Here is a 27990-nt window from a genome sequence, read left to right on the forward strand (position 1 = left end):
GTCGATATATCCATATTTCGAAAGCTTCGAGTTTCTTCTCATCTGCACTTTTAATAGTCCAGGTTTCGACTGCATATAGTAGCACTGACCAAATGTAACATTTCACAAATCTTATCTTTGTTGCTAAGCTTATGTCATGATTTGTTAGCACGGTTTTATATTTGAAAAAGGTATCTCTAGCCATCTCCACTCGACGATTGATTTCATTTGAATTATTCCAGTTGTCGTTTATTAGGACACCAAGGTATTTAAATGTTTTTACACGCTCAATTGTCTCGTTCTTTATTTTTAGTGTTGTATCAAAAATGTTATTATCTTTTCTACTGATCACCATGTATTTTGTCTTTTTTATATTTATATTGAGACCATATATTTAGCTTATTTGTGTCAGTTTGTTTAGTAGATGTTGTAGATCAGACATACTGCCAGCAACTATGGTGGTATCATCGGCGTATCGTATATTGTTTACCATCTTGCCGTGTATTTTTATACCCATGCGTTCTTTTTCAACTGATTCACAAAATATTCGCTGAGAGTATACATTGAAGAGGAGGGGTGATAATATGCAGCCTTGTCGAACACCTTTAGATATGGGGACTTCGTCTGTAACTTCACCATTTATTTCAAGTCTTGCGGTTTGGTTCCAATATAGATTTCTTATACACCTAATTTCCTTTTCTTCTATCCCAATATCTCTTAGTATGTTTATCAGTTTATCATGTTTGACAGTGTCGAAAGCCTTTTCATAGTCTATGAAACATATGAACACATCCTTATGAACATCTCTACATTTTTGTACAAGTATTTGAAGAGATAGTAGAGCTTCTCGGGTACCCATACCTTCTTTGAAGCCGAATTGGGATTCCCCCATAGCAGTTTCACATTTGCTGTATATTCTCGTATGGATTATTCGGAGGAAGATTTTTAATATATGGCACATGAGACTAATAAGCCTGTATTCACAACACCTTTTTGCATTCGATTTTTTGGGTATCGGAATAAAGGTAGATTTTAACCAATCGTAAGGGTATTGACCAGTATCATATACACAGTTAAATAGGCGGACAATCAATAATACGTTGTCTCCATCTATAAGTTTTAAAATTTCAGATGGAATTTCGTCAGGTCCAGTTGATCTCTTATCTTTTAATGATAAGATCGCACGTTCCACTTCCGATTTCGTGATAGGGGTTCCAGATATATCAGCACTTACATTATGTTGGTATATTGAACGTCGGTCGTCGGTAAATAGTTGTTCAATATAGTTTTTCCATATATTCTTTATATGTTCTGTCTCAAAAATTGGTATATTGTTGTCATCCATGAGCAGTGTTGATGTTGTTCTTCTATATATCCCAGCGGTTTCTTTTAGCTTTTTGTGTAAGTTAAAATCGTCATGGATATGTTGTAAATGCTCGATCTCTTGGCATTTTTGGTTTAGCAGAGAATTTTTGGCAGCCCTGATCGCTGTTCGAATTTCTTTATTTATCTCCCAGTAGCGTTCATAATCAACATTTTTGTATTTTCTTCTTTCCTCTCGAAGTTCCATTATCTCGTTGTTCATCCACTCCTCTTGGGTTCTTCTTGTTTGGTTTCCAATGTAGTTTTTTGTTACTTTGCATATTGCATCTTTCACGTTGTTCCATATATTGTCTGCATCGTTTGTATCAATATCTCCAAGTTTGTTGTTTATTTGTTCTTTTATTTCGTTTCTGATTGTTGTATTCTTGAGTATTTCCGTATTTATTTTATGTGATTTCCTTTTACGTTTTTGGATTCGGGCCAGTTTAATTCCAAGATTGCACATTAAAAGATTATGATCGGACGGCACATCAGCTCCTGGGTATGTTGAACATTTGGTCACACAAGTCTTAAATCTGCTGTTGATCATTATTAAGTCTATTTGATTTCGTACGACATTTCTTCCATTATCCAATGGTGACTTCCATGTGTATAGGCGTCTGGGATGTAGTCGGAATACTGTATTGGTTAAGGTCATCTTAAATTCTTGGCAAAATTGAATTAATCTGTCTCCTCTCTCATTTCTTTCACCAAGCCCATATCTTCCTGTTACACCATTTACTACTTCATTACCCACTTTGGCGTTGAAATCGCCTTGAATTATTGTTATTTCATGTGATTTCGTCATTTTAAGCAGTTCACATATTTCTTCATAAAACAGTTCAATTTCGTCATTGTTTCCATCACATGTTGGGGCATATACCTGTATTATGTTCATATTTAGGGGCTTTGCTGAGATTTTAATCATCATCGTTCTCTCTGACATCGGGACATATCCAACTACGCAATCTGCAATGTTTTTCTTGACAATAATGCATACTCCTCGTCTGCGGATACCTTCCATATTTCCAGAATGGTATACTACTACATTTTGAGATTCAAATTTGCCGCTTTCTGTCCACCAAGTTTCACTGACACCTAGTATATCAATTTTAAGTCGATTCATTTCATTGATTGTGTTGTTTAATTTACCGACTTCGTATAAACTTCGGACGTTCCAGGTTCCGATGTTTAGTTTTTGGTTGTTTTTACCTCCGGGGATTCTTAGCACCCTCGTTTGGCCGGAGACTGAGGGCCGCGTGTTTTGGTTTGTATTGTTCATATTGTATGATTTTCAAGGGAGATTACTTCAGTGGTTTCCCGTTGCCTTCTGAAGGGTTTACAGTTTTCCATCTAGTTCTCAGCCGCTCCCCATGGAGTTCAGACGCTGTTTGCTGCCGCTTTACTTAAAGACAGACGCAGTTGAAAGTTTGAATATTATTAATTTTTTCAAAAAAAATATTTTGAATATTTTTCTTCTTAACAAATATATCAAAAAATATATTGACTATTTTTCAAGAAAAAATTTTTAACAATTCCCTATTACTTTTCTTATTATTTCTAAATAAATATCTTTAAATCTTTGATTATTTTTTCATAATCATAAAAGGGATTAAAAGAAAAAACATATTTTATGTTTCTTACAATTCTTTAAAAATATTAAAAAAGTCCACAATATTTTTTCACTATTCTGTAAAAAATTTTAAGGATCCAAAATCATTTCTCTCATACCTTAAAATAAAATACTCGATTCTTTTTATTTGTTCTCTTTTCTTATTTTTATTAAATACACATTTTTTAATATTCAAAATTTATCAAAAAACTATGCATTTTAATCATAATTTAAAAAATACATAAAAAAGAATCTTAATTCATTATAAAGATTTTGTATTTCTTTAAATCTCTGACTATTTTTACTTTTTTAAATCTACTATTTTTCCACGATTTTTTGAATATTTTCTTTTTTATTTTTTTTTTTGTGTCCGTCATTTTTTAATCCAATTTAAAAATCCTCCATTTTTTATAAAAACGATTTTAAAAAACGATTTCTTTAATATTTTAACCAATATCCAATTTTTTAATATTTTAAAACATACACGATTTTGTTAAAACACATTTTTAATATACATATACATTTGTTTTCTCAATTTTTAAGTAATTTTAACTTATAAGTATTGTATTAAAAAATATTTTGTATCTTTTGTCTCATCTTGTCGATTCTTAAGTATTATTCCTTAAATTGTTTTTGGTGTTAAAAAATATTCTTAATACTTCATCGTCATTGGTTCCATAATCTTTAAACAAACAAAAAAATATGAGTCTCATAATCGCTCAGAAAATATTCCTAAAAATTCCAAAACTATTAATATTATTATTTATCATATTATTTCGTAGTTTTGTTTTTAATTACTCATAATAAAAATATATTAGTTATTCCAAAAGTAACTGAAATTATTATTAAGGGAAACATTCTTAAAAATCACACTGTCCGGTTGCCTGTCAACCTTAACATAATACAGATTTCCTAAAATGCAGTAAAACACGACATGCAAGCAACAACCATTTGTTTAAATCCTCGTCATTTGCTCTGACAATCTAGCCAAAAAACACTGTGCAACCTGACCCCTGCAACCCCTTTATGGGGTTAGAGTACAATAAACGACAATGAACATTTAAAATTTACTTGAATTTACACCTACATTGTCTCTGTACTTTTACATGACATTGCAGGCAAGTCATTCGCATTAATTACAATTTGGCAGGCAAGCGGGCAGGCATTTCACTCTGTGTGATGGCAGTCCAGGTTGGCATAAAACAGGCGGGTCTTTGTTCATGTCAAAGGTGAAACGATATACAGGAACATATGATTGCACATACGTATACGGAAAACTCTAGAGAAACACAACCGACCTTACCCACATAATGGCCCAGATCAAAAACAGAAGGAGAGACCACCAAAAAAACAAAGCGAAAGCAACACCATTTAACCAGAACGAATAGGAAGACGCCCAACCCCACATCGCACTGCAGAAACAGCAAAAGCAGAAAAACAGAAATATACAGCCACACAAGAATGAGTGACTGGATGCCTGCCTGTTCCATGCAACTAAGGCATGTTGAAAGAAGTAGTCCTTTTGGTCGTTGTGCAGTTGAAAGGGTGTATGTGTGACTTACAAGGTGCCATCAGCAAACAACCAAATATAAAGCTGACAAAAAAAAAAACGCTCACACTTACACAGTGAGACACGAGAATCTCTTTAACATGCAAAATAGACGATGCAGTCTATTTTTTGGGGTAGGGGGATCTTGGAAGATGAAAGGGGTGGTGGTACGTTTAAGCACTGGGGTGTCGGTGCAACTTTAAGTTACAAGGAGTCAACACCAACTTTCTGTGTGGCCTTTCAACCTTGCCATTTGTAGTCATGCGGCTGTACACAAGTACCTATGCATGTATGTTTGTATGCATTACAATGAATACCTTTAAAAGTGGGTATATTCAATTGAGAATTTTCACGTAACATTGAATGTGTGTGCATGTGTTTGCCTAGCGGGCTACCAAGTTATTGTCATCATCTACATGATGGATTTCCGGTTCCTTTCAACGCTTCAACTACCTATTTTGCCAGTTGATGGCAAGTATTTTCTTTACAGCTCATTTGGCCAAGTTCATTTCTTGCAAAAGTGTATAAAGTTTGTGTTGCTACCTAGTATTAGGTAAAACTGCATCTAACTGACTTCGTGCGGAGGAGGTACCAACTACTTGTGCAGTGGCTTACTTACACTTGTATGACATATTGACTCTATTGACATTTTAAACCTAGTTTATTGATGGCAGTGATTTAGTAGCCTTAGTATTGGCCTGGGTGCGTGTGCATTTAAGTAAAGTATGTATTTAAGGTGGAATAGTATGTTTAAATAAGATGGGGATTTGTGGGGGGGCTTTAAGTGAGGAGCTAATTAATGGTGAATGATAAGTGTTGCTGATGTTTATTTTTGGCTAAAAAGTTTAGATGTACAGAATTTTCATGAAAATGTGAGTTTAAACCACAAATTTAAAAAGAAAAGAAAAATGTGGAAGAGCCGGAAAATTTGGGCCTGAAAGTAAAATGTGGAAGTGGAAATTGGTTAATTAAATAATTTACCTACATGTTCTAAGGTTGTAGCCTAGGAACGAAACCACTTGCCAGAAAACCAACTTACACTACACCTATCAAATCAATCAGAAACATTTGATGAGCTGTGATGAATGTTTCCCAGCTGAAAGATTTTTGTGAAGGTCGAAGACACAATAGGAAGCTGAAATTAAGGAGCTCTACACATTATTTGGTTCTCTCGATCTCTGTCTATGGTCCCTGTATTGACTGAGGTAAACTATAAACGCCTATACGTTGGGTTAATAAAATAAAGAGCAATAGCGACAGTTAGTTCCGAAATTCGGTGAACCAAATGTCAATTCTATCGGAGGCTGCGAATAATTCAGTAAATTTCCAAGTCCCTATGATCTCTTATAATAAACAAACGATTTGGACCGCCCTCGCAATTATTAAAAGGACCATGAACTTTCAATATGATTATAGAAAGGAACAGGTTGTTCAGTGGTCGATTATTAGGTAGGTCGATGCAGTTACAAAGATGTCAAAAGGTGACAACATTTATTTTGGAGGAGGCAAAAAATATAGATTCGTCCAACTGAAAAAAAGAAGTCGATCATGATTTTCTGATAAGGCGAAAGCACTTTTCTAGGATTTTGAAGTGGTCGATCAATTCAAGGATCGAACACCAATTCGGGCCACACCCTGAGGACCCTCGTAGTCTCGATAAAATTTGTCGGTCACAAGACACACAACATTTAAATTTGCGGACCCTGTCCAAGACCCATTACCAAATAAAGAGAATCGTTGTGACTGAGCAACCTGCGGTAATTTCCTATGGATCGTTTAACATTCTTTAGAGTTTAGTTAAGGAAAATCATTCTACTTCGGTGGGTAATAAATAGCTTTTTTCACGAAAATAATCATTGTGGTAGGGGCGTTTTCTGACCACTGGGGACATTATATGCCAAAGTACACAAAACTTCCCAGCAAAATTTGAAGGAAGGGGTTCTATGCGATGACGTGATTTCATGGCATCTTTTGCATTGGTTCAAACGAAGTCATGAAAGATCCGATCTTTTCATTAGTATTTGAACCATTGCAAAGGAAGTCGTGAAATATCCGATCTTTTCATCAGCATTTGAACCCATTCCATCGATCCAATAGAGATGAATTTTGTGTTTTTATTTATACACAATATATACATATAAGATTAATTATTTACAATAGGCTTGATGTTGTCGGAGACTCGAAATCACAATCAACGTTTTTAAAACTGTCGTCGTAATGATAATGTCATTGCAAAGGGTTGGTGAAAATGACATGTCAAAGCATTGGTGTAAATGACATGCTTTGGATCCAAAAATGAATAGCATCTTTTGGGGGTCCAAGCTCATATAAAATTCATCGATGAAGATGCTAAAAAGATGACATGCCAGATCACTTTCACCCATGATTGAATAGCATCTTTGGCATCGAACATTTTGCTGGGTTAGACCGAAAAAAGGAGATAAAAACTTCAAAATACCTAAAATCGATTGGTACCTTTGTTCAAAATTTTTGGTGTTGAAGTTATGTGACCACTGGGAAACTCAAATGTCATATTACCGCTATTTAAAAAAATGTAGCGAAAACCCTCAAAATACTTATAATCGGGAGGTACCGTTATATAGGGGGCTATACCATCACGTGAACCTCTGTTGACAATTTTTGGTAAAGATGTTTTGTGATCACTGGGAACCTTAAATAGTTAAATACATTCGTCAAAAAATGTAGCGAAAACCCTCAAAATACCTAAAATCCGGAGGTACCCTTACATGGCGGCTACACCAAGTCATGGACCTATATTGACAATTTTGGAGGAAAAGTTTTGTAATACCAAGCAACAGTCGTGGCCGGTTTTAACACGGCAAGGTCCAGGATTTATCTTGGTCCCTCTTTTATCTCGAGTGGACACTGATCTCCAAGTGGTTTCACCTGGGGAGCAGCCTTTAACACCGGTTAAAGGTAGTGAGCTAACATGTGCCCCGCGTTCACCCCTAAGAACGATAGAAACTTGGGTTCGGGCGTCGGGTTAGTAACCCTCCCATTGAAAAAAGCATTATACTATAAAAAAAAACAAAGAAAAATACGACCCCCGCAAACGTTTTAAGGCCCTTAATCTACGAATCTGCACCTGCAATGTTCGCACTCTTTATAGAGAAGAGGCAGTCGACGCATTGGCAGATGAACTTGAAAAGTACAATGCCGACATTACTGCCATACAGGAAATACAATATATTGGGAAAGGCGTCACAACAACCCCTACCGGTGACGCATTGTGTTATAGCTGCCCTGAGTTTGGTTGCGGATTTGTAGTTGGTCGGAGATTAAAACATCTTGTCTCCAGCTTCACCCCAGTAAATGAAAAACTCGGCACGATTAAAAGCAAAATTCTTCAACATCAGTTTTGTTTGCGCTCATGCTCCAACCGAAGAAAAGAACTAACAGATGGGCGCATAGAAGAAACATATGACCGTTATCCTGCCAATGACATTAAATTTTTTTAGGCGATTTTAATACCAAAATTGGAAAGGAGAATATCTTTGACCTATCAGTCGGGAAATTTAGTCTCCACAGTGAAATATCTGACAACGGAATGAGGCTGATAGACTTCGCAGCGACAAAAAACATGGTAGTTAGCAGTACCAGATTTAAGCATCTCGATATTCATAAGTGCACCTGGCTTTCTCAAGAATATATGGAGACATTCATTGAGCGTATTGGATGTACGATCGTTCCGAAGAGCTGACATAAACTCGGACCACCCCCTTGTTGGAGAATAGGTGTGTGCGTACCAGATTAAACGTAGGAAATAAAGTAAGAACAGGCGCAACACGGAAGTTGGAATAGGTAAGCTGCAATAGCAACAGTTAGATACAGCATATTCCACTCAACTAGCCCTATTGCTTAGTCAAAGCACTTCTCGTCCCGATAACATATCAGAACTATCGCAAAATATTTCCCACTCAATGCAAAATGCCGGAAAATCCATACAAACACCAAACAGATGGCTTTGGTACAGGCACATCCTTTTGTAGAGACCAGCAGGGTAATTTGCTTACTGATTTTTCCAAACTGTTGTTATCCAATACTAGTACTATACTACTAGTACAATACTACTTTTATATGTATAAAGCCCGGCCAGTAAGATGTAAAGACAGCAATAAACCGACTGAAGGATAACAAGGCAGCAGGAGTCTATAGCCTAACAGTGGAGCTGTTAAAAACCGGAGGCGACACGCTGATAAGCTGTGTGCATCAGCTAGTAAGCACCATCTGGCAGGAAGAACAAGTACCCGGCGATTAGGAACCTGAACATCCTGCGTCCAGTCCGCTAGAAAGGAGATAAAACTGCATGCTCTAACTACAGAGGCATAAGTCTTCTACCTATTGCGTACAAGATAGTGTTAGGTATATTGTGCAAACGACTAAAGCTCATGGTGAACGAAATAATTGGGCCATACCAATGTGGCTTAAGATCTGGCAAGTTCATATATTTACCCTGCGGCAAATCCTGGAGAAGACCCAAGAGATGCAGATTGACAACTACCACATTTTTGTCGATAATAACACTGTGATACAAATGGAGACAAAATTTTTTTGCAGCATTTCTGAGGCACAAATTCGGGTTTGTGGGAGTCCATAGAAGACGAAAATACCTTTGGTTTCTTTGGGTCACTTCGGGTTTTGATTTTATAACGGTAAATGTAGTGAAAAATGGGCTTTCTTGGATTTTCAAATTTAAACGGACATTACTTCTTTTTTCCACAACCGATTTGCACACCCTGTAATTCATTATAAAGGGGAGAGTAATGCCATTCGAACAAGCTATAGGTTTCTAAAATCGGTTAACAAATGGCTAAGTAATAGGGGTTTAAGTGTGACAAAAACGCATTAAAAAACAGTAAAATGTTTTTCCTTGTGCTCTAGGCTGCGTAAACGACACCTAACTGTACAATTATTTACTGTTAACAAGTAGGAAATTTAGTTGGCTTTCCAAAATGGGAAAAACCAACGAAATCGGTTGAAAAATGAATGCGTTACGGCATCTTTTGTATTTCAACTTTTTGGTTTCTTTCATATTTTCCTTTATAAAAGATGGGTATCTTAGCATGTATGATTCTAACTATGATTATCCTGCTTAACAATTACGCACAAGGTATCAATGTTTTATAAAGGAAAATATGAAAAAAACCAAAAAGTTGAAACCCAAAAAATACCATAACGCATTCATTTTTCAACGGATTTTGTTGGTTTTTCCCATTTTGGAAAGCCAACTAAATTTCCTACTTGCTAACAGTAAATAATTGTACAGTTAGGTGTCATTTACGCAGCCTAGAGCACAAGGAAAAACATTTTACTGTTTTTTAATGCGTTTTTGTCACACTTAAACCACTATTACTTAGCCATTTGTTAACCGATTTTAAAAATCTATGGCTTGTTCGAAAGGCATTACTCTCCCCTTTATAACGAAAAACAGTGTGTGCAAATCGGTTGTGGAAAAAAGAAGTAATGTCCGTTTAAAGTTGAAAATCCAAGAAAGCCCATTTTTCACTACATTTACCGTTATAAAATGAAAACCCGAAGTGACTCAAAGAAACCAAAGGCATTTTCGTCTTCTGTGGACTCCCACAAAACCGAATTTATGCATTAGAACCCCTGCAAATTTTCACTGTAGCACAGTGTAATTATAATTATAAATTATAATCCAAGGTAATCCAAGCCATGTCCGAATGTGGTATCCCCGCAAAGCTCATTCGGCTTTGTAAGATGACATTAACTGATTCTAAGTCCTCAGTTGAAATAGGAAAGAACCTCTTCGAAGATTTTTTACCATAAGAGGTTTCAGACAATGAGACGCCCATTCGTGTGATCTCTTCAACATCCCGTTGGTTATACGAGATGCGCAGGTCAAAAGAAGTGGAACAATATATACAAAGGGCCATATGTTACTTGCTAATGCAGACGGCATTGACACCATGGGTCATATTTACCTTGCCGCAAATCCTGGACAAATCTTACCAAGGTATTACAAGCCATGTCTGAATTTGGTATCCCCGCAAAGCTCATTCGGCTTTGTACGATGACTTTAACTAATACCCGGTCCTCAGCTAAAACAGGAAAGAACCTTTTCGAGTTCAAAAAAAGTTTGAAACAAAAGAGGTTTCAGAAAAGGAGATGGCGTTTCGTGTGACTTATTCATCATACTACTGGAAAATGTGGGATGCAGATGTTAAATGAAATGGCACAAGTTACACCAATAGCCACATGTAACTTGTTTATGCTGATGATATAGACATCAAGGAACGATCAGTAAGGAAGTAACTGTCAGCTTCAAAAAGTTGAAGGAGAATCTGCTAAAATGGCGCTGGCGGTAAATATCGACAAGACTAAGTTTATGGTTTTGACTAGCAATGCGTCCATAGAACTCGGACCAATTATGGAAGTTGGTTCCTATAATTTTGAGGTAGTTAAAGGATTCGTCTACCTCGGCAACGCCATGAACACAACAAACAACATCATTTGAGAAATAAGAATAAGAATTTTATTGACCAACAGATGCTACTTTGGCTTAAGGAAGCAGTTTAAAAACCAGTAAGGATAGGATCAAAGTCGTGCGGGGCCGACTATTTGATACCCTACACCACTGTGAATATGTAAAATATAAATCGGAGCTATATCCAGATGTTAACCGATTTCGATATAATTTGGCACATTTATTTCCAGACCGAATTCAGTCACACATCCCAAATATTATTGAAATCGGACATATATAGCATGTGTGGTACAGAATATACGTGAAATCGGCCGAAAATATATATGGGGGCTTTATCCAAATCTGAACCGATTTCGATATAATTTGGCACATTTATTTCTAGACCGAATTCAGTCACACATTCCAAATTTCATCGAAATCGGAAATATATAGCGTGTTTGGTACAGAAAATACGTGAAATCGGCCGAAAATATATATGGGAGCTATATCCAAATCTGAACCGATTTCGATATGAATTTGCATATTTATTTCTAGACCGAATTAAGTCAAAAATTCCAAATTTCATCGAAATCGGACATATATAGCATGTGTGGTACAGAAAATACGTGAAATCGGCCGAAAATATATATGGGAGCTATATCCAAATCTGAACCGATTTCGATATAATTTGGCACAATTCAGTCACACATTCAAAGTTTGATCAAAATCGGACGTATATAGCGTGTTTGGTGCAGCAAATACGTGAAATCGGGCGAAAATATATATGGGAGCTATATCCAAATCTGAACCGATTATCACCAAAAGCAATAGCGTTCTTCCTATGGCTAAAAAACTTGTAGTCCCCAATTTTCAGCTAAATCGGACGAAAAATGCGACCTGTACGTTGCGAACAAAAATACATGGACAGACGGACGGACATGCATAAATCGACTCAGAAAGTGATTATATTTATATCCCCAAAAGGAACTATGGGTCTATTTCGCTTCCTTTTGTATGTTACATACAAATGCACAAAGATATAATACCCCTTACCACAATGTGGTGTAGGGTATAACAAGGAGATGTGGTTTTTCAAAAAAGTAATACCTTACAAAACACTGATACTACTCGTGCTAATGTATTCCGAAGCATGGGTAATGGCGAAAGACCAACGGGCCACTATGCGGTTCCCAGTGGTCACAAAACAGGTCTAGCCCACATATAACGATACCTTCCTACATTCGTTTACCGAACAATGGTCACAAAACTTATGTACCAAAAATTGTCAACATAAGTCCACACTTTGATATAGCCAGCCCCCATATAAAGGTACCACCCGCTTGAAGCCATTTTTAGATACATTTTAGATGACATTAGGAATTTGGGATATCCGTGGTGGAACATTTTCTCCGCCTAAAATTGTGTACAGGAAAGGAAACTTACTATTCCATATTAGTTCAGAATATTTCATGGTGGAGGGTATAGTTCGGCACGACCGAACGTATCTATATATTTTTTAACTAATTGCAACAATTATTCCAATAAAAACGTCACTAATATTCTAAAACTAATTTTATTTGATTCAAATATTTCCATCTTTCACTTATTAAACAAATAAGTCTCTTCACAAATGTATTTAAAATCCAAGAAGTAAATAACAGAGACAGGTCACTACATATATCTTGCATCCCGTATGTAAGGCACATAAGCTACGACATAGATTTTTATCAGGTGTTGACACATTCAGGTTAAGCAACATGCATAATACCTATAAAACTCACACGCTTGCAACACACAAACACGCACACACATCGCTACATAAACATACTGTGACACATTACCAGCAGGACAACGGTAATGTTAATGACAACAAAGGATCCGGAGATGATGATAAGACAAAAGAGTAATTGTTGCACAACATTTAAGCTTAACCAAGAACTAACAACGACAACAACGATAACAACAAACTAAAACCTAACAACAATAAAATGGACATTTAAAAGACAATGACGCTTGGTAAAGTTTGGACAGAATGGAGAGTAAGTCTGTGGACAATGGACATCTTTTACGTGCTTTTGTGATAACAATAGCAACAACAAAAAACTTGTGTAATTACAAAAAAAGAAACCTTGTCATAGACTTAGCAATGAACAAATCTAAACGATTTACAACAGGTGCAAAATCTTAATTGAATTTGAATCTGTGCAAATGAAAGGGAAGAATTTTTGTAGGACAAATTCCAAATCTGAGGTTTAATGAAATTTAATTTTACTGCAAAGTTCTTGAGAGTTTGTTTCGTCGGCCCAAGTAGTGGTTCTGAGACTTGATAATTTTCATGTCCTTATGTAAGTTGTGTGAGTATGTGTGTGTGAGACTTAAGATTTAAATCAAGTAATTAGTAGGAAATATTTATGGTAAAATCATAATGAACATTTTACCTTGGCCTGGTTCAGAGTTGTAGGTAGAATATTTAAGATGCATACAACTATGTATGACATCAACATTTTAAATATGGTCACGTCTCTGATTTACCGTAATACCACATGTATAACACACATTCAAAGTTTGCAATTATATTCTGACCCAATAAATTTTCATTTGAGAAAATTAAAATGAAATATTAATTGTGATTGATATTTGTGTGTGCGTGTGCATGTGGTTGTGTGCGAGTGTTCGCTTCTAAACTACAATTATATGTTATGTGGTTTGCAATCAAACCAAAATATAAATTACTAGATGACTGTTATTCCCATTTGATTTCTTAGCCATGTTGAAATAAGTATTTTGCTAATGTATTACTTTTACTTGGGCAAGGGATTGATTTAAAACCCATTGACGTAAATTAATGTGAATTATATGTGCTATTAATGAAATCAGTTGTGGCATAATTCTGCATATTAAATTTAAAATACACACATTTTAAGGTTAAATATTAAATGTAATATTCGAATTATTTCTATGGAATTGTTGAAATGAATGTAATTATAGTATACGAAATAGGTGTAAATAAAAGTATTTAATAGAATAAATTTGCAAATGAAATGAAAAGAAGTAAATAAATTTTTATAAATAATTTAATATAAAAAATCCACCTTAAAATTTTAGAAAAACATATTTAAATAAAATATTAAAAAAATGCATGTTTATTACAAAAATATTTAAAAAAATTACGTCTATTAAAAACATATTTTAAAAAATTCATGATTATAAAAATATATCTAAAAAATCTACGATTATAAAAAAAATTCACGATTAAAAAATATTCAAAAAATCAACGATAAAATTTAAAAAAAAAAAAAATCACGTTTATTAAAAAAATATTTTAAAAAATCCACGATTATGAAAAATATTTTTAAAAAATCATATTTTAAAAAATTCACCATTAAAAAAAATATTAAAAAAAACGTTAAAAACATATTTTAAAAAACCACGATTATAACGTGTATTAACAAAATATTCAAAAAATCCACGATTATAAAAAATATTTAAAAAAAATCACGTTTATTAAAAAATATTTTAAAAACTCCACTATTATAAAAAATCATTGTAGAATCATTACAAGGTAGGGTATAGCAAACAGCTGATTACAATTTTCTTCTATTGGTTTGCTTATTCTTTCAAATCAGTGTACACAAATTGTGTATGTATGTGCATGGTTTTGAAAAATATGACATAATATTTTATACATATTAAAATTCAGTCGGAATAAAAATAGTTATTACAACATTTATTATTTATATTTATTACAACATTGTGATGAAACAAACTTTTGAACATAAACAGAGGCTGACTCTATAAAGAAAACATAGCCTCCCATTCATTTTTCGCGTTTTTAGTCAATGATCCAAAATATCAAATAAACAGTACAACCTGTTGCATATTCTGTTATGGTAATTCTGACAGAATAAGCAAATACACCCAGCCTTGTTTTTCACAATTTGTTCGAACCTGACCTACCTTCCAAATTATTGTACCATGATAACAACTATTTTAAAAAATCCACGATCATAAAAAATATTAAAAAAAATCCACGATTTTAAAAATATTTAAAAAATCCAAGATTATAAAAAAACATTTTAAACAATACAAGATTTTAAAAAAATCCACTATTAAAAAATATTTTAAAAGATCCACGATTATTAAAAATATTAAAAAAAATCCACGATTATTAAAAATATTCAAAAAATCCACGATTGCAAAAAATATTTAAAAAATCCATGATTTGCAAGTAAAAAATATTTAAAAAATCCATGATTTGCAAGTAAAAAATATTTAAAAAATCCATGATTTGCAAGTAAAAAATATTTAAAAAATCCACGATTATCGAAAGGGATTTTAAAAAAAATTATGATTATTAAAAATATTCAAAAAATCCACGATTACAAAAAATATTTAAAAAATCTAAGATTTACAAAAAAATATATTTTAAAAAATCCACGATATAAAATTTTTTTTAAAAAATGAACGATATAAAAAATATTTTAAACAATCCACGATTATAAAAAATATTTTAAAAAAGCTACGATTATAAAATTTTTTTAAACAATCCACGATTTTAAAAAATCCACGATTATAAAAAAATATTTTAAAAAATCTACGATTATAAAAAATTTTTTAAACAATCCACGATTTTAAAAAATCCACGATTATAAAAAAATATTTTAAAAAATCTACGATTATAAAAAATTTTTTAAACAATCCACGATTTTAAAAAATCCACGATTATAAAAAATATTTTTAAAAATCCACGATTATAAATAAAATATTTTAAACAATACACGATTTTAAAAAATCCACGATAATAAAAAATATTTAAAACCAGTAAGGAAAGGATCAAAGTCGGGCGGTGCCGACTATATGATACCCTACACCACTGTGAATATGTAAAATATAAATCGGAGCTACATCCAAATCGGAACCGATTTCGATATAATTTGGCACACTTATTTCTAGACCGAATTCAGTCAAACATTCCAAATTTCATCAAAATCGGACGTATATAGCGTGTTTGGTGCAGCAAATACGTGAAATCGGGGAACATATATATGGGAGCTATATCCAAATCTGAACCGATTTCGATATAAGTTGGCTCATTTATTTCTAGACTGAATTCAGTCACACATTCCAAATTTCATCGAAATCGGACATATATAGCGGGTGTGGTATGGAAATACGTGGAATCGGCCGAAAATATATATGGGAGCTATATCCAAATCCGGACCGATTTCAATATAATTTTGCACACTTATTTGTACACAAAATTCAGTCACACATTCAAAATTTCATCAAAATTGGACGTATATAGCGTGTTTGGTGCAGTTAATACATGAAATCGGGCGAAAATATATATGGGAGCTATATCCAAATCTGAACCGATTTTCACCAAAAGTAATAGCGTTCTTCCTATGGCTAAAAAAGTTGTAGTCCCCAATTTTCAGCTGAATCGGACAAAAAATGCGACCTGTATGTTGCGAACAAAAATACATGGACAGACGGACGGACGGACACGCATAAATCGACTCAGAAAGTGATTATATGTATATCCCCAAAAGGAACTGTGGGTCTATTTCGTTTCCTTTTGTAGGTTACATACAAATGCACAAAGACATAATACCCCTTACCACTGTGTGGTGTAGGGTATACAAATACACGATTATAAAAAACATTTTAAACAATTCACGATTTAAAAAAATTTACGATTATAATTTGGTTTTATAATTTGGTTTTTCAATGTTTCTGTTGAATTCGCATTTAAACTAATTCGTCGGTCATATTTATTCTTGAGCTCGAGTCGTCATAAAATTGGTTAAGAGCTCTTTGCTTCAATGCAAAGAACTAAGAGAACTAATGAGTCCAAGTGCCGTTGGGCGAATCTAGTATTCTCTGCTCTTCTCTAAAGTAAATCAATTTTAACTACACACACTTAAAAAACTTGTTGTTTTTAAAATTTGAAAACAACAAATCTGTGATTCAGTAGTGCGATTCTCTAACACATTTTTCGAGTTACCGACAAGAATCGGTAAAATTAAAATGTTTATAAATTCGGTAATTAACGATATTTTTTGGTATGTTAGCGACGAATAAAATGTAGTCGTAAAGTTCTACCGATAGCAACAGTGTTGTCCACTTTTATTTGAACATTCGTTCATAATTTTTCGTTTTTATTTTACCGATTTTTGACGGGAACTCAAAAAATGAGTTAGAGAATCGGGCTTACTTTAAAAATAAAAAATTATAAAAAATATTTTAAAAAATCCAAAATTATTAAAAAAATTTAAAAATATCCACGATTAAAATAAAATTTAAAAAAATCATTGATTTAAAAAAATATTTTTAAAAAATCCACGAATATGAAAAACTATTTAAACAAATCCATGATTATTAAAAAAATCGTAAAAAATCACGATTAAAAAAATTTAGAAAAAATCCACGATTTAAAAAAATATTTAAAAATCCACAATTTTTAAAAAAGTTTCTAAAAATTTCCACGTTTATTAAAAAAGTATAAAAACCCCCATCATTATTTGAAAATATGTAAATAATATCGACGATTATTAAAAAATATTCAAAAAAGTAAAAGAATTTTAAAATTCCACTATTTCCAACAAATAATTAAAAACATATTTAAAAATATTTGTTTAAGAAGGCACTATTATTTTGTAAAATATATTTTAAAAAATCTCGCATAGTTTAAAAAATATATAATTTTTGTTTACATTCAGATGTTAAATATTAAATGTAATATTGAAATTATTTCAATCGAATTGTGTGGAAAGAATTGGATTATAATATCCAAAATAAGTGTAAATAAAAGTATGTAATGGAGTAAATTAGCAAATAAAATGAATAAAAGAAACTTAATTATTTGTGATTGAAAGAATAAAAATACTTTCCTTCAATATAGTTTTAAAATAATCTAAAGCGCCTTACCTTTTTCGTCCAATAGATAGATGGCACAGGATTACCAGAGCCTTTGCATTCCATTGTAACTGGGCCGCCTTTGCGGGCCTGTAAATTGCCTGAAGTTGGTGTGGCACGAACACTGGGTGGTACTGTAAACAGAAACAACAACAACAATGAAAGCCACATAAATAACAATAAAACACAAATAATATTTTGTATTTATTTTTTGTCTTAAAGAAAAATATTTTCTCTTTTTCTCTACTTACCCAAAATTTCCACAGTATGCACTTGATCACGATTTACTTTGTCACTAATTTGACACACATAATCACCGGCATCTTGTGGTTCCAAATCGGATATCTCTAAGTTATAACCATCTATCAGTCTTACACGCTCATCCCTTGTCACCATTATGTTAGAGGCTGTGAGAACATTAATGCCACGACGCCACAATAACACAAAGTTTCCTGCAAAAAGAAAATAACGAATAAAAAGGCATTATATATTGTCAGCATCATTATATATCATGTGATTTATAGAGGGAAAGATAGGGAGTTTTTTGTGGTGTAACAGTATGTGTGTGTATGTGGTGTTGAAAAGCATTGATAGTTTTTACATGGAGAAAACATGACTAAATGTCTAAAAAATAAATCGTTGGCCTTAGATAAATGGTAAAATAGAAGGTTTTCTATTTATGGAATACAGGTAAAGGAGGTCTTCCATTCAGAGAAGTTGACTTTCATAGATTTTATATTTAAAAAAGCCTCCAGAAGGGGGTCTCCTATTTGTAGAAGATCTCTTTTAGATGTATTCTATTAAACGGGACCCCTTCGTTCTCAGTCCCTTGAAGAGAACTTTAAAAAGTATCCTATTTAAAGAAGGCCCTGTAGGAGATACTCTGTGTATATTTGCCTAACCTATTATAATTATATAAAAAACAAAAAAAATATTTAAAAATATTTAATATTTTTCACCCTTTTTTCTTGTCGAACCTAAATATGAAATTTTCAATAGTTTTTTTGCATTATATTTTGGCTTATAGAATTTTAAACGTTAATTATAATAATATTGAGTATTTACTTTTTTAATATTCTTTAATAAATTTGTAATGTAATCTTTCCTACACCTTCAGATCAAGAAAGTTTTACTGTTTTCAAGGAAAATAGTTAAATATCGTATTCAATTGACCTATGTCCTAAATAAATCCATTTAAGTTTCTCCTTTGTAAAATCGAATCTATAAAATTTCGAATTCTAAATTAACCTTTCACCCAATTATCTATCTTTGTGATGATTTCTAGTAAATAGTTTTTTTTCTTTGAGCTCTAATCAATCAAACTATGTACATCCTTTCATTTCCTTTATTACGGAACTCCTTTAGAAAACAAATCACCATACATCAGCACCCATGTTATCAATTACGCACACATACACACGCACCCATTGGTCATTGAGCTTAAAAGGATTAGTTAAAACAATACAGTTTGATTCTTTTGCTTTACACTCAAGATTAACTTTTAATCAAATCAAGTCTTGTTTTTGTAACAAACGTGAAATGAAAAAACAAAATGGAAATGGTATTGAAAAATCAACCTGAAATGCCAATCATGAAAATAGAAAAAAATAAATAAAAGAAGAAACTACAAGAAATTTAATGAAATAAAAGAATCAAAAGCATTCCCCTTCTCCGGATATGAATAAAGCTTAGATTAGTATCAAATGCACAAATAAATGAAACGAAATCAAATAAAAAAGAAAGAAAGATTTGTATGGCAAGAGAAGAGTTAAATGTTGTTAGTGTGTAGCAGTAGTAGGAACTATAAACAAATAATTTAATATAACATTGAAAAGATGAAGAAGAAAGAAGTGTGGATGGAAAGAAACAATATACCACACATAAATGAACACCTTCACCAAATGGCAGGACATTGAGCGAACAACAGCTATTACCACTGCTAGGCAACAAGAATTATAGCCATTAATTTGCCACATAAAATAGCTGAGTATTGGGAATTAATTGGGACCAGCAAACTAATTGACCATAAAATTCAAGGTAATATATTAAGGCTGATGTATTTCTTAACACTTTCGCATTAATACAAATTAAAATAAGGGAATGGAAATTGTATTTATATATCAAATCGCGTTTGGGAGTAAGAAAATATACCAACAATTATTACATACGATATTTTCTGAGAACGGAAAATAAGTTCCAGCTAAAAAGTTATTTGAATGAGAACCTGCTAAATAATTCTGTGTTAAAGTTAAAGGATAATTCTAGTAGACAGTTTTAGCTAAAAAAAGAGCTAGTAGCTTCTAGGTCATGTAATGAAAATTGGTTAGGTCATGTAATGAAAATGAACGATGAGCCCATTGAACGGGCGTATAAATACGAACTGCGTGGAAAGATTAAACAACTGGTAGATTAAACAACTGGAAGACGAGATCTTTTCTTAGATCGACTTATGGGGAAAATGTTATGTGGAGTTCCACGCAAGTAAATAAAGTTTGAAAGTAATTCTTCGAGTTTTTAGAAATATTTCCCAGTTTGGTCATAAGCATTGATTTTATTCAATATGTTTTCCAATTTGCCAACAAACGTGGATTTTTTAAAATATTTCTTAAATTAGGCAATAAACGAGATTTTTTAAAAATATTTTTTTTCAGTTTGGCCATAACCGGGGAATTTTTTAAAAATATTCTATTTTGGTTTGACCATTAACGTGGACTTTTATGATATTTTTCCAGTTTGGCAAAAAAGGCGGATTTTTAATTTTTGTTTTGGTTTTTTTTTTCAATTTTGCAATAAACGTTGCTTTATAAAATATTGTTTCCTTTTTCCAATTTGGCAATAAACGTGGATTTCTTAAAAACATTTTTCCGTTGTTTCAACTTGGCAATAAACTTGGATTTTTAAAAATATTTTTCCTTTTTTAAATTTGGCAATAAACATGGCTTTTTTAAAAATATTTTTTTCAGTTTTTTTCAATTTGGCAATAAACGTGGATTTTTTAAAAATATTTTTTTTGTTTTTTATTTTCAATTTGACAATAAACGTGGATATTTTAAAAACATTTTTTTGTTTTTTATTTTCAATTTGACAATAAACGTGGATATTTTAAAAATATTTTTTCCTTATCTTTTTTTAATTGACCATTAACGTGGATATTTTAAAAATATTTTTTCCTTATCTTTTTTTAATTGACCATTAATATTTTTTCCGTTAATTTTTTCTTTTAGCAATGAACGTGGATTTTTTAAAAATATTTTGGACATTAGTTGTGATGTGCAGATGTTGTAACCGATAGCTAATTAAGTGAAATTAAAAATCCCTTATGATGAACGTCGAGGACGTTCGAAATATTGGTTAATAAAGCAAACTAACTAAAAACAAAAACTCTTGTTTTTATTCCTGACCTAATAGCCAAACTAAACCAACAAAAATAGACAGTCCAAAGGTCAACAAAAACTACATTCGACAATATTTTACCTTTTTTCAATTTGACAAATAAACTTGGATTTTTTAAAAATAGTTTTTCCGGTTTTTGACAATTTGACAAAAACGTGGATTTTATAAAAAAATATTTTCCCTTTTTTCCAATTGGATGCAAAATTTGTTCCTTTTGTTCAATTTGGAAATGAACGTGGATTTTTTAAAAACGTTTTTTCCCATTTTGTTTTTTTTTCAATTGGCAATAAACGTGCATTTTTTAAAAATATTATTTCCGTTTTTTTCAATTGGCAATAAACGTGGATTTTTTTTAAATATTTTTTCTCCGTTTTTTTTCTTCAATTGGCAATAAACGTGGATTTTTTAAATATGTTTCCCTTTTTTTTAATTTGACAACGTGGATTTTTTAAATATGTTTCCCTTTTTTTAATTTGACAACGTGGATTTTTTAAATATTTTTCCTTTTTTTTTAATTTGACAACGTGGATTTTTTAAATATTTTTCCCTTTTTTTATTTGACAATGTGGATTTTTTAAAAATATTTTCGGTTTTGTTCTAATTGGTAAATTTAAAAATATTTTTCCGTTTTTTTTCTAATTGACAAATTTAAAAATATTTTTCCCATTTTTTTCAAAGCAAAAAGCGTGGATTTTTTAAAATATTTTTTCCGTTTTTTGTTTTTAATTGGCAATAAGCGAGGAGTTTTTTAAATATTTTTTCCGTATTGTTATTTTAGAAGATTTTTGTCCGTTTTAAAAATTATTTTTTTTTCTAAATAGGTGTTTTAAAAATATATTTTTCAATGTTTGAGTAGATTTTGGAAAAAATTAGAAATTTTTTAATACATTCTTTTTTCAAATTTTTAATCTGTTTTTTTTTTAATTTTCAGACGGGGATTTTTTAAAAGTAGTTTTTTCAATTTTTCAGAATTGGATTTTTGAATTTTTCTTTCAACTTTTCAGACGAGGATTTCTCACTTTTTTCCTAAATTTTGCAGACGTGGATTTTTCAAAAAATGTGTCCAATTGTTCAGACGTGGATTTAAAAAAAAAACTTAATGTTAAGACATGGATTAAAAAATTCAATGTTAAGAAATGGATTTAAAAAATAAATGTTAAGATGTGGATTTTTAAAAATATTTTTAACCAATGGATATTTTAAAAATATTTTTTTACAATGTTTAGACTTGCATTTAAAAAAAGGATTTTGGACGTGGATTTTTTACATTTTTTCAATGCTTGGACGTGGATTTTTTAAATTTTGTTTCAATGCTTTAGACGTGGATTTTTTAATGTAGCGTTGATTTTATAAGTATATTTTTTCAATATTTTAGACTTGATGTTTTTAATGTTTTAGCCTTGAATTGTTTAAAATATTTTTTTTAATGCTTTAGAATTGATTTTTTTAAATATTATTTTATTTGATTTTTTTAATATTTTAGGCTTGACTTTTTTTAATATATTTTTTAATGTTTTGGACTTGAATGATTCTCTTAAAAATTGTATATATTTTAGACCTGATTTTTTTTTTTTAAATTTTGTTGTCTAGACGTGAATTTTTTAAAATATGTTTTCAACATGAATTTTTATTAAGATATTTTTTATGGTTTTAGATTTTTTGTGAGTTGGATTTTTTTAATTATTTTTCAATTTTGGACCTTTTAAAATATTTTTCCAAAGTGGATTTTTTAATATTTTTTGTCAACGTGAAATTTTTAAATATTTTTGTCAACGTGTTTTTTAATATTTTTCAACGTGGATTTTTCCAATGTTTTCTTCAACGTGGATTTTTAAAATATTTTTTCCAACTTGGAATTTTTAAATATTTTTTTAACGTGGATTTTTTAAACATTTTTTCAAAGTGGATTTCTATACATTTTTTCAAAGAGGATTTTTAAATATATTTTTAACGTGGATTTTTCAAAAATATTTTAACGTGGATTTTTTAAATATTTTTTTCAACGTGGATTTCTAAATATTTTTTTCAACGTGGATTTCTAAATATTTTTTTCAACATGGGATTTTAAATATTTTTTTCCAGCGAGGATTTTTAAATATTTTTTCAAATTACATTTTTTAAACCTTCTTTTCAAATTGAATTTTTCACAGTTAGGAAATAAATTAGAATTATTTAAATCTTCTTTTCAGATTGAATTTTTCACAGTTAGGAAATAAATTAGAATTTTATAATTTTTTTTTCAACGTTGAGTTTTTAAAAAGTTTATTTTTGATTTGGAGTTTGGAAATTTTTTTAGGGTTCGATTATGGATCGCAACTCAACTGGAGTTGCGTTGCCAGAAGAGGAAATCATGCGATTAAAATGAGCAAAAAGACGGGAATTTTTGTCAAATTCAATTAATATCAGTGTTTTGAATCTTCAGCTATTAATTTAATTGGAAAAAAGTATAAATTTTAATGAGGAAATAGAAAATTCTATCACTAAATTTGCTGTGGGCAACGCAACTAGAGTTGGGTTGCTATCCATATTCGACCCCTTAATATTTTCTCTAGTTAGACCCTATTTTTTAAATATTGGATTTTTAAATATTTTTGTAAATTAATTAAATGTTTTTACTTTTTCGAGAATTAAAAAAATTGGGCTAGGCTACAAACGTAGATCGTGAATTTGTTAAAATTTTATTTTTAAATATTTCGATTTTCTTAAACTAACAAATAATCTATTTTAATCTATATCTATTGGATATGATAAAAATCTGTCTCATCAAAATTATGGTTATTTGGATGAAATCCGTGTCGGGTAATTTAGAGTCGTCTTAGCCCTGTCAGAAATCCTGTCTACCCTGCTAGCGGGAGTGCACGATACCTTGTATAACTTAGGGTATATCTCTGTTAGCAAATCTACTGATAATTTTTTACTTGTAAACGATTTTTAAACATTGATTAACATGTGAATTTTTATCAAAAGTTTTCGATCCAAAAAGCTGTTTTCAGGTTATTTGTTCAAGGTCTTAAAACATATTTTGAAAGCATGAACCATTATTTGAAGTCTATAGTTCTTCATTCCCATCTTAGGAAGTTTACTAAACAATGTTAGCCTTGCTGATCTACAAATACTCTATTCTTCCTGATAGGAAACTTAATATACTATGTATGTATATCCATCAGAAGCCAATTTATTGATGTTTTCATAGGAATAAACAAAGGTGAAACTTACAACTATTGTCTGTCTACAGAACAGATAATGGCTTTTTAGAACATTAAGTGGACAAGCACTTGTTTCAGGGTTTCTCTTTTTTTTCCAACTGACTGGTCAACGCTATTTAATCCAATAAAACAAATTAAATGTCAAATCTAGAAATTAAAACAAAAGATACACAACAACACCAACTACCTATCTACATTCACCATTTTTATTCACTTGAGTTAACACCTTTGTGTGTTGTAATATTATATGGGAATGGGATTTGATAGTTCAAACCTTTGTTGGCTATTTTACAATTCAATACTTTTATTAGTTTTTCATTCAACAAAAGAAGGGGAATGGTAAAGGAAACAGGGAGGTGGAGAATAGTTGAGCAAAAAGAAGTCATTGATTTTGTGTGTGTGGGTATGTGTGTGCATGGCGATGTAACAGGGTAAAGCTAAAAGTAAATAACAGAAAAAACAGAATACCAAATGACCATCATGAAAATCCCGTTTTATGTGTTTTTAATTCAACAAATCGTGAAGATTTCTTTCGCTTTCATTTTATTTGCCTTTCTATGGTTTTTATAAGCTTATTTGCACGAGTGGAGGTAATGATGGTGTTGGTAAGGAGATGGGGTTTTTTTGCTTCCGCATGGTGTTTTTTGTTCTGCTTGTATTACGGCAATAAATTGGATTTTAATGAAATTTAATACTTCGTTCATGCTTTTGTTTATCTGTGTCTATCTATGGGTTTTAATTTGTATTTATTTAGTATTAATTACACAGATAAAGAGAGAGTTACGATGAGTAGAGAGCAGATAGGGTAGAAAATTTGAAAAGTGGAAGATACATATGTATGTAAGTAGATATGATTATAAAAGGTGTAAACTTTAAACTAAGAATGAAATTCGGAAAGGGTTATTTGAAAGATATCGTATATCTACTATCTCTTATAATTTTGTATAAAATGGATTTATTTATTTTGGTAATAATGTTTAGAAGCATGTCATCTAAAATATTTTAAATTTTTTTTCCGATTTCCTTGAAATTGTTATATAAATGTGACTGTGTGTTTGGTTGTCATGGAGCTTTCAATAATTAGCTTCTTTTATTTTCATTACAAGTAACCACTTTTAATGGAACATTAAATCAATTTGTATTTTATTGCCCTTGATTCCATTGACTACCAAGTCAATATAATGCTGTTTTATTGCTTTTTACTCTCTGCTAATTTTCTAATAAAGATTTGTACTATGATCTTGGTTAATTTATTGAAATATTTGCGGAAGCATTTCTCTGCACTTCCTAAACATGTGGTCGAATAAATCGTTGGTGTTTGGCATTTAATTTTAATTAAAAAATTAATTACATTTTATGTCCTATGATTTGCAAAGGAATTCACATTTCTCTTGTTGTACAACAAGGCTTAAATAAAATTTCTTTTCTCGGAATCCATCAATACTCACAAATCGAATGTAAGCTTCTTTTCTCTATTTTCCTAGTGTTGGGGAATATTAACTCTTTTCATCTTGGGGCTATGTCAAAGAGTTCCACGAAATGCTTGATTTGAGTTATCACTATGTGCATTCACATAGGCACTCGTGACACACATCTTCATACATTTTTTGTATGTTCTATGTGTATACTGCATCAACGGTTCATCTTATGCTATTGAGCTTGGTGTATTTGTTCAACATGTTTTATTGAGTTCTTTTATGAGTGATTCTGTGTCTAAGTCTAGAGACAAATGTCATTGCTTGGTCAGAGATTCAAAAAAGGACGAAAAAAATGCTTAGATATCCTTTATGTCATTGTTTCACAATCGCATCACTAGAGATGAACTCTAAAATGGTAATTTTTCATTTTGTTTGTCTATGAAAACGGAAAAGATATTAGGTTCAATTGAAATAAACTGGACAAGGCAAAACAGTTGTCTTCCGAATTTCAAAGAAGTAGAAAGCAAACTGTATATTCCAATGACGAACACAGAAGTTTTTTTTAAACGAGAATTGTTTATTAAAATTTCTTTCGATAACAATAAATGTGATTTTTATAGGACACTAATTGAAGGGCCTTTTACTCAGCTATATTCCGAATAATTTTACGTATATTTTTCGAGAAATATATTTGACAAAATGTGATTTTTTTAAGAATACTACACTCTGTAAAACAGATTATCGGCTTTAACATATCAAAGTTCAGGTTATATATTGGCACATGCTTCATCTCAAGTGGAAACTAATCTCCCAGAGGTGTCTTTAACATTTGTTTAAAATAGTGAACTAACATGTGTCACGCGTCCACCCATAACAAAGATAAAAACTTTGGGTGAGTCGGGAGTTCAGTAATCCACAAACATTTTACTGTGAAAAAAACTAAAGTTGACGTCTCCAGAAACGTTTTAAGAAACACGATCTGGGAATCTGATCTATTTATATTCATATTTATAAACAAGTAAAAAATCATAAAGTTTGGCTGGGCCCAACTTTTTATATCCTCCACAATAAAATATTCTGAAATAAAATTAAATATTTTGTTTCCTTTCCTATCCACGACAAAATTTCAACATTTACACGTAAAATGTCTCAAAGAGCAAAGCCGACTATTACAGAGATATACCCTCAGCCTGTGTGAATTGAAACTATGATCGAAGGCCACTATTGAATGGATTACCGGCTACGAAACCAAAATAATTTTCCCAATAATTATGTATTAGGGAGCTTTTAGTGAAAGATATATATTTTGATTTAAACACAAAAGTGTTGCGGATGAGGTACCATAAGAAGAAGACCGAAATAAACCATTTTTGAACTTAAACTAAATTTAGACAAAATACTAGGAGGTCCAAAGTGTGGTCCAAATCGGTTGCTCCGTTCAAAATAATCATGCGTGCCATTTTAGAGAATTTTGTTGCTCTTTTGTGGGTGAAGTCCGGTATGAGTGGGCCGATATGACCCTTTTACGAACAAAACTAAACTTGGACAACATATTCCGAAGGACAAATTTTGGACCGAATCGGCCGATCTGTTCGAGAGTTATCGTGCCCTCCAACCACTACACTTGGTGCCGTAGGACTTTTGACAGCTTTCGGAACATTTTCTAAGGCAGTAAGGACTTACGCCCAAATAAAACTTGTACGGTCGTAATGGGACAGTGAGTACTTGTGGTTGCAAAAAATCAAAACAGTTCGAGAGCACGCCATAAATGCACTTTTCCAAAATTTTGTGTGGGAGCTACCCGAAGTAGTTGACATATATAGTCCATATTCGAACTTCACATATATCTCGTAGAATTAATACGATGTGCAAAGTATGGACCAAATTAGTTACTGACTTCCATAGTTATCGTGCGCACCATTTCAGCGAACGGTTTTGAGCTTTTGTGGGGGAGGTGCATGATGGAGGGGGCCGATGTGGTTCATCTTTGAACTTTATATTTGGACAACATATTACGAAGGCCAAATTTGTTAAACCATTACTTTGATGAGCACATGTTGCCCGTATGAAAGTGTATATACCCTCGTTAGTCTAAAGACTGAGGG

General features: G+C 31.7%; 1 protein-coding gene across 1 annotated transcript in view; it reads right to left on the bottom strand.

The window, feature by feature from the left end:
* Positions 1-27990, bottom strand: part of klg (klingon) — a 541049-nt gene that overhangs the window by 56864 nt on the left and 456195 nt on the right. Inside the window, exons 4-5 of the mRNA XM_073962243.1 lie at positions 18120-18320; positions 17881-18002 (exon numbers count right to left, since the gene is read on the bottom strand). Of these exons, the coding sequence (XP_073818344.1) occupies positions 17881-18002; positions 18120-18320 (323 nt within the window). The remainder of the gene's footprint in view (positions 1-17880; positions 18003-18119; positions 18321-27990) is intronic.

Source organism: Musca autumnalis, unplaced genomic scaffold (assembly GCF_047663935.1).
Source record: "Musca autumnalis isolate F117 unplaced genomic scaffold, ASM4766393v1 scaffold_1, whole genome shotgun sequence".
Classification (NCBI taxonomy): Eukaryota; Metazoa; Arthropoda; class Insecta; order Diptera; family Muscidae; genus Musca; species Musca autumnalis.